At 45.2% G+C, this 12,101-nt stretch overlaps 1 protein-coding gene across 12 annotated transcripts in view; it reads right to left on the bottom strand.

Moving 5' to 3' along the window:
* ZNF618 (zinc finger protein 618) overlaps positions 1–8,435 on the bottom strand; it is a 204,884-nt gene extending 196,449 nt beyond the window's left edge. For 9 of the 12 annotated variants that reach the window (XM_059889530.1, XM_015472704.3, XM_015472702.3 and 6 more), the window contains exon 1: positions 8,295–8,403. In XM_059889530.1, coding sequence (XP_059745513.1) covers positions 8,295–8,327 — 33 coding nt within the window. In that variant the 5' untranslated portion in view covers positions 8,328–8,403. Of the gene's footprint in view, positions 1–8,294 lie in introns of all 12 variants that reach the window. The other 3 variants (XM_005210569.5, XM_015472711.3, XM_015472703.3) reach the window with 1 other exon arrangement.
* Between the last annotated feature and the right edge of the window lie 3,666 nt (positions 8,436–12,101).

Genomic DNA, 12,101 nt, shown 5'->3' with positions numbered 1-12,101 from the left:
TTGTTACTGCCTTCATCATCATCACTGTTATCATCACCACTTTACAGATGCAGAAAACCTGGACAAAGCTCACAATATGATTAAGGAGCAGAGCAGGGAGGGGAGCGGAGCCTTGCCCCCCAACTTCCATCTGTTTGTTCTACCCTTGGAAATGTCCAGCTGGTGTTGTTCTGCCACTGGCAGGACAGTTCGTCCACATGGCCATACAGAAGGGACCACCTGTTTCCAAGGCTTCACCTTCCTCCCACGGGCTGCTTCAGCCTTTCAGAAAAGGGACCAGAGCAAGACACAGAAGGAAAGTGAGGCTAATTCAGAGTTCCAGATGCTTCTTCCAAAGGCAAAGTTCCAGCCTCACTTATAGGTGGAGACGCCAAGCCCAGAGATAAGTGAGGTTAAAATAAAAGGGCAGAATTGGAAGTCCCTAATTGTCACAGTTCACCCACCAGGAACAGGACACTCTATATCCTCAATTCCAAGGTGCCTTAGACTGTCAGATACACCATCGATTTTATAATAGCTTTCTGAGACCAAAAAAAAAAAAAATAAGGGAGAAACAGTGCTGCAACAGAACACACACATCTACTGTAAAACACATCCCAATTTCAGAAATAAGAAAATGTGGGAACTTGACCATGGAGGAAATATGGGAGTCTGTGCTCACTTACTGAGCTGGGCTATACAGTGTTAACAATGACAGCACTTTCTAAAACTTATAGGGAAAAACAATTAAGCAAATAAACAGAATATTCTCAGTTATCCTCCATAAATTTTCCCTGAATCTTTAGCAGGTGCAAACGGGAATCTGACCAAAGGTGGGGTCTGGTTGAACATCAAATCACACATTAAGCTACTTCACATTTAAGGGGCCCGTGTATCTACAAATAATCCTCTGACATCCAATTCCAGGGCCTACGGCCAAGACCAGCTCCGGGAGTAAGGACAGGGAATTATCAAGTCCCCTCCACCCCAAGGCACTCCCCCTCTTCCACCTCCTTGGACATGCTGGGCCCCATTCTCAATACATGCAAATCTGGATCTCTCCATCTATTTTAAGGAAATGGTTCATACAACAGGAGAGAAAAGGGGTGGGGAACTTTTGAAAAATCTCCACAACATGCGAAGTCAAAGGAGCATTAGTCTCATCCAGGGAGCCCTCTCTGATTTATTATTATTATTTATTTATTATTATTCCCAGGGAGCCATGGGCTTTGGAGCCAGTCCTAAGAAATCTATTTATGGCTTCCTAACAAAATACAGGTGTTGACCAAATGGCCAAACCCAAATTGGTCACCTACTCTTCATTAGCCCCAAATCCAGATGATCTGAGCTCTTTCCAAAAAATAAGATTAAGTCATCAAACATTTATTGAGCTGCTGCTCTGTGCCAGACCCTAAACTGAATAACCCATGATCTCTGCCCTCAAGGAACTCGCAAGCTGGCTGGTGAGTCAGAAATGCGAACAACCAACTCCCATCTGTGAGTCCAGACTACCTGGAAAGTCCTGCAGGCTACAAAGGTCCAGGGGACTCCAGAGAAGAGAACATGCAGGTGGGTCTCAAGGGGGTCTGGTTTCTCATGGGACAGAGGAAAATGAGGGAAAGGTCATGAGAGACAGAAGGCCTGGTGTGAACAGACTCTCAAAGGTAGACAGTTTAGGGCTTCCCTGGTGATCCAGTGGTTAAGAACCTGCCTTGCAATGCAAGGGACACCAGTTCGATCTCTGGTCCAGGAGGATCCCACATGCAAAGGAGCAACTAAGCCAGAGTTACTGAGTCCACGTACCTGGAGCCCGTGCCCCACAGCAAGAGAAGCCACTTCAAGGAGAAGCCCACGCACCACAATTAGAGAGTAGCCCCACTCACCACAACTAGAGAAAACCCGAGTGCAGCAACGAAGACTCAGCACAGCCAGAAAATAAAATAAATCCTCAAAAAAAAAAGGTAGACGGTTCACCACGAATTAAGATTTATCCCTTTAAACAGTGTGCCACAGGCTTTGAAACAAACCCAGGAATATCTGGAGGCGCCAGAGCATCCTTGGAATGAAAGCACTGACAACGCTTTGGACAGGAAAGACATGTAGGGCCCAGGAGATGTCTCATCCTAGTCTGTTTTAACACAACACACAAAAAATGCACATTTTCTGTTGTTACTTAATTCTACCTATTAAAGATAAGTCAGCAAGTTTGCAGAACAACCGAAATTGCCGTCACTGGCATTCAACCTCCACAAATGGAGACCACTGGATCAAGAGATTACTAACATGTACTGACCACCTTCTAAGGAGTGGCTGGATAGAACACGTGAATTGCTTCATTTAATCATAAAACAACCTTTCAAGGTCAAGATTATTTCACCCCTTCTTCCAGATGCAGAAGTTGTGGTTCCAAAACCAAAGGAGACTTTTCCAAAGTAACACAAGGCTAACCACGCAATGAGGTTGGGTTTCAAACTCTGGTCTGGCTGACCTCACATCCACCTTTCCATTTCACCAATTGGGTGGCTGTTAGAAATTTTCTATGCTTCGTGTTTAAGGCCTCCCCTGGGGGGAATTTCCTGGTGGTTCCATGTTCAGTTCAGAAATGAATTGCACTGACTGATCATCTTTGCATCCAGATCTCCTCCCACCCCTCAGACCCCCAATCCTGGTCCTACGCACCTGCTGTCTTCTTCCATCTTCATCCTTTTCTCAAGAAATACTTTTTAAACCAACCTCCTAGGACAGACTCCTCCACTTCTCAACTTCAACGGCACACATACTGAGACACAATATCTTGGAGTTTCTAGCCATCATCTGTCCTTCCGTCTAAAGCATTCCGGCCTAACGTTGGCAGAAGACTGCTTTAGGGCAAATACAAGGGAGGCATGGACCACTTTGGCCAGAAGAGGCTATACGGATGAAACGCCTCAGTGCGTAGAGTTCAGAAAGGAAGTCCCACAAACAAAACCAAGGGCTTTCAAAGATGTGTTCTAACCTTCTGAGGCCACCCAGTAACAACAAAATGGAACACTGGTCTGGTTCTATGCTGTCCAATACAGAAGCCACTAGCCACACATGGCTACTAGCACGTGAAATGTGGCTAGTCAGAAAAGACTCAGTATCCATCTCCAAAGAAAGAATGTAAACCTGCACATTAATAATTTTTATATTAATGAATACTGAAATGATAGCACTGTGGATATACTGTTACATAATCCATAGTATTAAAATTAATTTCATCTGTTTCTTCTTGGTTTTTCTAAAGCGTGACTAGAAAATTTTAAATGACATATGTGGCTCACATTTGTGACTTGAATTTTATTTCGATTGGACAGCACTGGCCTGACACATTTAAAAGATGAGAAGACCAAGACAGCAATTCTGGAGTTTTTTAGGAAGCGCATACACACAAAAACACAGACATTCACTCAGAGTCTGATAGGTATTTAAATATAGCACAGACATGAACTTTCTTAACTCCAAAAAAAGTCCTCTGGCAATGTGAAGTAAGTGAGGAATAAAAGTAACTGGGGCTGCTCTCCCAGTGACCAAGACTGGGATCCCACACTACTTATACAGTCTCCTTCCCAGCCAGAGGACCTGGCCAAGATGCCACTTCACTCTGGAAGGACAAGCTAACAGCACCTGCCCTTCCCGTCTCATCCAAGGCCAACAAGCTGGGGTACGTGCCTGACTGCCAGCTACGTGGTTGAGACTTCTTCACAGCTGGCCCTTCAGGTAAGCTCAACCAGAGAATAAAAAAAAAAAATGTGACCCAGGACACTGATCCCAAAGGGTTCACGTGAAAGTCTACTGGGGTAATAAGAAAATGAAGTATAAGCAGCAATATGCAGGATTCCTGGAGCACATCATCGTCGATCATCTGGACCAGCAACTGTCAAATTCTTTTAACCATACCTCACAGTAGGACTTAATCGTGCACACCCATCAGCATATGTAAATAAAACTAGAGTTTCGTTAAGACAACACTTCCCTGGGATACATAGCTATGCCTCTGCTAGTGTGTGTTCCCCTGTATCCTACTCTGTTCTTTTTGTGTGTGTGCTGACTGTGATCCACTGAACTGATCTTACAACCCACTAATGAGTCGTGACTCACAACCTAGCCTGGGTATGGCGAGTACAGGCACACTCCCTATCCTGTGATGGGCACTGCTACGTGACCACTGCACCCCATCCTCCACAATGTCGGAGTCCGGATGTGACCTCAGAATCCTTCTCAACACAGAGATCCAGGCAGCTACAGCCCATCGCATGGAGTCAGAATCAGAGAAGAAAACGACTTATTAGGATCACTGCTCTGTTCCAAAGCTCTCATACGACAAACACAAAGACTGAGGGCTCAGAAGGAAAAAAGTGGTTTGTCCAAGATCATACAGCAAGACCGTGGGCAAACTAAGCCTCCTGTGTACCCACAAAGCCTCTTCACCTTCCATCACCAGGGAGGAGACGCAACTGACATGCAACATTACAAGAACACGGAAAAATTTCAAAATTTCACCGTGATCATGAAAAGTCTGCTTATACATCCAATGAAACACGCAAGGAAGTTCTTATCACCCTTCCAAGGAGACAACATGAGCCTTCTGAGGTCAGAGGAAGCAGTATGCCAACAGCTGAGTCAAAGGTAGAGGGGGAGAATGGTATCTGACAATGCAGGAGTTTTTAAACTGTTTCTCAAACAAAACAAACCATTGGTTGTTTATTTCCTAGGACCAGGGAGAGGTCACACTCATACTGACCAGCCATCTTTGTTGTTTTCCTTCTGCAACAGCAAGAGCCCTTGTTCAAGTTCACCTCTGTGCAGGGCTGAAAATATAAGCAAACCCTTTTTCTTAGCTTGGTCTGAAGTCAAGCAATAAAGCAAGCCCTTGAAATTTCAAACGTTATTAGAAAATTAAAAAAAAAAAAAAAAAAAACTCCTTAGGCAGAAAAGCAAAGCATTAATAAGAGTCTCCTCTGTGAAACTGAGCATAAATGATCTTTCACCAAAATAACTCAGTCCATCATCAAATTACCACTCAAGTCCAATTTGCCAGATTTTTCGCCCAAGACCACAAAAGAGTTTGGTGAAAAGACATGGCCTAATAAAAATCAGCTGATATATATCCATTTCTGGTCACACTTCCATCCACCATAGGAGGTGAGAAAGGCAAGGCCCAGGTCACTGTCTCAATCCTGAGAGACGCCAATAGAAACAAAAGAAAACTGACCCCGCCCCCAACAGTACCATCATGCACCTCTATTTCCTTTAAAACAAACATGATCAGAATAACCAATTTAAAAAAAAAAAAAGAAAAAACAAGCCTACAGAACAGAGATGATTTTCCATTTCTAGTCAGGGGTTCCCTTTAAACTGTTAAACAACACAACAAAATTTCAAGAGAATGGAATGAAGGAATTTGAGTTGTGTGTCAGGAGATCCAGGGCACACAAAGGAACATGCTGCAATATTTTTATTCCTTGCACCAGAAATAACCTGTTATCAACAACCCTGAGTCTTTCTCAGATGCCCGGTAGGGGTGCCCACCCACCCCTCCCCAATGCAGGACACGGTTCTCCTCCCATCACCTGCTAAACTGGCTCTCCTGTCTCGTGAGACCTCCTGAGCCCTTGGAAATTATAAATTCTTTGGCTGTCCTCGGCATCGGCCTAAATAATTCAATAGAAAAAAAATTAATTACGCTACTTTAAAAAAAAAAAAAAAAAAGCTCATTCCAAATATGTCAGAATGTGGCCAGTCAGCCCTGAAGGATTTTGTTACTAAAAAAGTAAAAATCTCCCAAATGCAATGGCGGTGATGGGAAATGTCAAACCTCTGCACTGTCAAATATATTTCACAGAATTTGTATCCCCTTAGAAATGTGTATTTCCCCAAAACGGCGTTGGGAATTCATGGACCAGGGCCATCATTTCTTCCAAGACCAGCTGGTGGCTGGTGAAAGGGAATAGGATTTTCTGTCCTGGCCCTGTGTAACCCACCACCAGGTCCCATCCAAGAAACCACTCCTCAAATGCTAACATTTCCCCCTCCTTTTGGAGAGAAAAATTGGAACTTTCTGTTTTGATGCAAAATCCCCAGCAAGTTCAGATAGTAATTTATCACAAATAACCCTTCAACTTTGGGTAGGTACCTTATCTTCCTTTGTTAAATTTCAATTTGGCCAATATTTGTCTTCCCAAAAGAAAAAAAAAATTTTTTTTGGCTTCACCTTGACTTTTTTGAAGGCCAAAAACCATCAAATAATATGTGCACATATGCTTTCATGATCCAAAGACAAGTCTCTTTGGGTTTTGGCTTTTGTTTATATTTTGATTTTTTTCCCTTAAAAAAAAATTTAAAATTTGATGCTAGAATCAAGTTGAATTGGTGTTTTACCCCATTTTTTTCAGCAAAGTAAGTATTCCACTACAGAAGATGGATAAAAATCAGCATTTTCATCTCTTCTCTGTCCTTTCCTTTTTTATCTTTCCTTCCTAAGTCAGTAAAATTTGTGCTTTTGAAAAAAAAAAAAATTAGACCCCCCCAACTAAATGATCAAGCTTAATGGATTTTTCCCCCTTTGAAAGTAATCAAATTTGTGAAAAATACCAAATGTTAGTAAACTATCAACCCCACAGCACAATCAAAGAGGCCTGAAACCAAACTGGATATATATTTTTTAATAATAAAATTTTCAAATTGAAAGATTGAACAAGCACACAGAAAGGAAAATTTTCTTCTTACCAAGGATTCTTCAACCCTTGTCTTTACCAACTGATTCACTTGCATGTCATAAAAAATGAGCTTCTGTGAATCCACTGTTAGTTTTTTCATAATAATGTTAATTATGCATATCTTATTTTAATGGCGGTCTCTCCTACAAATCTGTGGACTACTCAATTTGTATAATGTAATGAATTTACATTTTTTTCCCACTGAATACTGCTCAGAAAAGGTTGCTGACATTTTCTGTATAAAACAACAACAAAAAAAGAAATGCCTAGACCTTTCAGCAAACAAAATCAGAAAACAGTCTTAATTATTCCATCAAAGCAAAAAACAAAAAAAAAATAACAACACACAACCCAACAAATGCAGGGAAAAAATGGATTTCACTCTAACTTTTCCAGTTTCTGCTTTTCTTTAGAACCTTGGGATTTAAACACAGTAAAATGTAAATGAAAAATTAAAAAAATAAGACCTACAATTTTTGGGTGTGTCCAAAGCCAACATTTTAGGCTCTATTTCTCTTTTAAATCCTTCCTTCTTGGAAATAGAAAAACTTTAAATATTGCCAAATGGCAAAATTAGTCTTTTTTGCCCACTGAGCTAAACAAGTTCCAAATTACAATGAAGTACAATTTCTAATTGCTTCAATAAAGCCAATTCTCCCAGTTTTTCCTAAACTCAACAATTTCCCTCCTTTCCTCATTCCAAATAGTTTTTTCTCAAACTAAAATGAGTTGGGCAGCCAAATCGACTTTGGTTTTAGAAGGCTTTTTGCCTTCTCCCCTTCAAAACCTGAATTCATTCAAATTCTAGCTTAATTTTCATTTACATATTATCTGGATTTGGCTTCAGAAATAAAAATTGTCTCTGTGCTCCTGGAAAGATCAAAGTGAAAATTGTCACCCTCAAAAAGAAAAAAAAAGAATCTCTGTCCTCTCCGCTGCCTTAGAGAGGAAACTTTTGAAAAAATAAGAAATAAAAAATATTTCTTTTCAATTTTAATTTCTTTTTTATTTACAAAATAGTATCCTCTAGGTGGCGTCGTTTTAATGGGAAAAAACTACCGTTTGAAGAAAAATTAGAAAAAAAATTGAGAAAAGGAAATATGGCCTAAAAAAAAAAAAAGATTGTTGCAAAGATAGGAAGCCAGGGGGGAAAGACCTCCCGAGGGGTCATCGGGGACCCCGAGCGCACAGAGGGTCAGGGGGAAATTGTAAATTTAGAGGGGAGGGGGGAGATCTGGAAGGGGTTGCATTTTTGCAAAATGTGAATTGTCCAAACTGAAATGGCTGCTCTGTTCTCTCGCCGCTTTGTTTTCTGGGCTCCGGTCCGAGCCCGGGGCTGGAGGGGGCGCCAGGTGGGGGCCCGAAAAGACCCCCGCGTCACCCCCACCCTCCGCACACCCCGTTGCGCCCGGGGGGGCTCACCAGACCCCGACTCTCCCGTTTGCGCCCACAAAAAAGCCCGCAAACGTGCCCAGGCACTTTGCATTTTGCAAATCTTGCAATGAAGTGGCGCAGCGCCCCGGGCCCCGGCCCCCCGGGGTCCCCCGCGCGGTGCATGCCCCCGGCCCCCCGTCGTACCTGCGGAGCCGCCGCGCCGCCCGGCTGGTTCATGGGTCCGTGCGGGAGGAGGCGGCCCCGGCGCGTCCTGCTCCTCCCGGGCCGGGCTGCTGGTGCGCGCACAATGCCACCGCCGCCGCCGCCGCCGCCGCCGCCGCCGCTCCCTCCTCCGCCCGCCCCGCTCAGGCCGGGGGGGCGGGGGCGCTGGGGGCGCGCGGGGGGGGCGCCCGGCCCTCGCCCCCACCCCCGGCCCGCACCGGCCGCCGCCGCCGCCGCCGCCGCCGAGCCGCCCCTCTCGGGGCTGCGGCCGCCCCCCGCCGCCCTGCCCGCCCCCGGGCCGGCCTCGCCGTGCGGCCCGCGAGCTCCGGGCCTCGGCCTCGGCCTCCGCGCCACCGGCCTCCGCGCCGCACACAAAGCCGGCCGGCCCCCGGGCGCGCGGCTCCCGCCCGCCCGCCTGCCCCCGGGCCGAGGCGCACCCGCCCCCCAAACTTTCCCGCGCCGCGCCCCGCGCGCCCCGCGCCCCCCGCGCCCGCCCCTCAGAGCCTTCCTGCCCTGCCCCCGCTCCCCAGCCCCTCCGAGAGGTCATTTTCACGTTGGAAAAAAAGTTTGGGGAGCCTTCTCTGGGCGGAACACAAGGGGTTAATGGGAACTCTTTGGCTCCCCCCACCCCCCCAAAAAAAAAATCAGATTGATTTTTTTAAATAAAGTTTGAAGAGCTGGCCTTATGGAAGAATCGGAAGACTCAATGGGGATATTATCATTGCCCCTGCCACCCTTCCAAAAAAATCTAATGTAACTGAAGAATAAAAGTTTGAAGAACTAGCCCTATGTCAGACAAGAGGGGTTAAGGGGACTCTTTCTAGCCGCCCCCCCCCGCCCCCCCGGTCAGATTGATTTAAAAATAAATATCTGAGCTGCTTTTATGTGAAATGCAAGATAAAGAGAATGTTTCTCTTTATGCCTCTCAATTTTTTAAAGAATATATTTATTTTAAAAATTAAAGTTTGAAGAACTGGTCCCATGTTGGACAAGAAGGGTGAAAGGTTAAACACCCCCACCCACCCATCCACATGCCCCAAATTGATTTTAAAAAGAAAAATTTGTGAAACTCTGGGTGAAGTAAATGGTGAACAAGGATATTTCTATTCAACACCCTAAAAAATCAGATTATTTTTAAATTTGAGGAACGGGCATCCTTATAACTTGGTAAGATTTAAAGGGAATTCCCCCCTTCCTCCTCACCCTCCAAAAATACCAGATTTTTTTAAAATTTATGTGTGAAGGACTTGCCCCATGTAGAGACAGAAGGGATTAATGGATCCATCCTGCATCTCCCACAATTGATTGTTTTTTAGAATAAAAATTTGAAAAACTGCGAGTCTCTGAGATGAAAGAAATCTTTGTTTACCCCTCCCTAGTAGAAAAATAGGATACTTTTTTTATTGGTGTCACTTGTCCATGTTAATTTTTTAAATTTATTTATGTATTTATTTATTTTGGTTGTGCCAGGTCTTCATTGCTGCACAAGCGATTCTCTAGTTGCCGCAATTGAGGGCTACTCTCTAGCTGTGGTGCACTGGCTTCCCACTGCAATGACTTCTCTTATTTCCCGAGCATGGGCTCTAGGGCTCAGGGGCTTCAGTAGGTGCAGCTCCCAGGCTCTAGAGCACAGGTTCAATGATTATGGCACATGTACTTGGCTGCTCCCTGGCATGTAGGGTCTTCCAGGGTCAGGGATTGAACCTGTGTCTCCTGCCTTGGCAGGTGGATTCTTTACCACTGAGCCACCTGGGAAGCCGTCAGAAGAATACTTTTTTAAAATAAAACCATTGGAAATTAAGGGCAAACAGGTGTCATTTCTCTACACCCACCTTAAAAAATTAAATAGGGTTTTTTTGTTTGTTTGTTTGAATGTTTAAGGAGTTGGGTTAATATGAGACAGGAAGAGTTACAGAAGTTTTTTCCGTGCACCCTCTAGCAAAGTTATTTTTTAAATATTCAGAAACTAAAAGATTGTATAGAAGACACTGTCTCTCCCTAAAGGATGAAAGTGAGAATTTAGCAGAGAATTGAGGCACATTCTTCTCCAGACTAAATACACGCATGAGATTAAGAGGAACCTTCAAACCATTTCCCTACCACCCCAAAACTGGAGAATCGTTGAAAATAAAAAGTGGCCATTTCTCTCTCCCTGCCAGCCTGGCAGGTGTGTCCCTGGCCAGGGTTTGGCAGCCTCTGCCAAGGCTGGTGTAGGGCAGGCACTGAGGGGAGCAGGGCAGCCTGTGGAGTTTGGCAGTGTTGGGCTCTCAGGGACCCGGGACATACGTACAGGCCAGGCAGCCCCCTGCCCATCTGCCCCTCAGCCATCAGATGGCTGAGGCCCCGTTACCCAGAGAAATGCTCTGGTTTGGTGTCTCTCTGGCTCCATCCCTATGTGAAAGTTTCTAGGCACCTGTCTCAAGACCAGACCCCCTACTCTGCCTAGCGGAGCCACGCCTGACTTAACGCCATGGAGTAGAAAGAAACTGGATCCAAAATAACATTAGATCTCAGTCACCACGGCTGAGAGCTATCGGGTACCAAGGGGGAAGAGGAATCTTGCCCTGGGAGTCAGGAAAACATGATGCAATAAATATTCTATGAGGACTTAATATGTGCCAGGCGTGTTGTGTCTAGTAGGGCAGCCACGCCATCGAGAAGAGGACTGGCTGTAGCAGCCCTCTCAACCCTGAGCGATCCTCAGCATCATGGTAAGGGCCCATTCCAACACTGATCTCTGAGCCCCATCCAGACTTCCAATTTAACCGGTCAGGGGCAGGGAGCAAGAATTTGCATTTCTACCAAGTTCTCAGGTGATGCTAATGCTGCTGGTCAGAGGACCACATTTTAAAAGCCATTGTCAGGACTTCGCTAGTGGTCCAGTGGCCAAGACTCCCAATGCAGGGGGCCTGGGGTTCTAGCTTGCTCAGGGAACTAGATCCCGCATGCCACAACTGAGTTTGCATGCCTCAGCTGAAGATTCCCCATGCCGCAACAAAGATCAAAGATACTGCGTGCAGCAGCTAAGACCCAGCACAGCCAAATAAATAAATAAAAATATAAAAAAAATAATAAAAGCTGTTGTCATAGTGTTAACAGCGAAAGTGCACAGGCATACGAGAAAGAGAAAGGACCCACCCCAGCTCCAACGGGGTCGGCAAAGATTCCGAGAGGAGTAGCATCCTGCAGGAAGGCGGGATAGAGGCATCCTTCCCCTCTAGGTCTACATCGGATGGCAGTCTCTCTAGATCAAGGGATTCTTCAGTAGTGTCCTTAGTAGGTTTTCGGATCCACAAAGTAAGAAATTTTACGTCTTAAGCAAATTTATCTCTACATGTGCATTTTGGGAAAGAAAATCTCTGACTTTCACCGATTTCCCTAAATGGTCAGTGACCCCAACCTAGACTGATTTCCCGCCTGTTTCCAGGCACCTCTGGCCTGGAAAATCCTTCGGGTCCTTCTCAGCCTCTCTTTCTGGAATCACTGCCAGCCTTTTCTGCATCTCTACCACCCACGGCCACAAGAAGCGGGCCTTCTCTTCTGTGAGGACATCTGGACAGAGTGAGCATAGAGTGCATTTAGCACCACCTGGGACACGGAGGCAAGTTCACAACAGGCGTCCTGACCTGGAGAGTCATTTGTCCCTTCTTTAGTCTCTCTCTCCTGGGTCATGAAGGATATAGATAGGTTCAGGGGATGAAGACTGGGCTTGGTATCTTCCTGACAAAATCCAGGTTCTAAATGAACTCGCATATATCCCAAAATCATAGTGGATACGACACAGTCACC

Source organism: Bos taurus, chromosome 8 (assembly GCF_002263795.3).
Source record: "Bos taurus isolate L1 Dominette 01449 registration number 42190680 breed Hereford chromosome 8, ARS-UCD2.0, whole genome shotgun sequence".
Classification (NCBI taxonomy): Eukaryota; Metazoa; Chordata; class Mammalia; order Artiodactyla; family Bovidae; genus Bos; species Bos taurus.
Note: the sequence above shows the minus strand (reverse complement) of the source record. Positions and strands in the feature narration are given on the sequence as shown.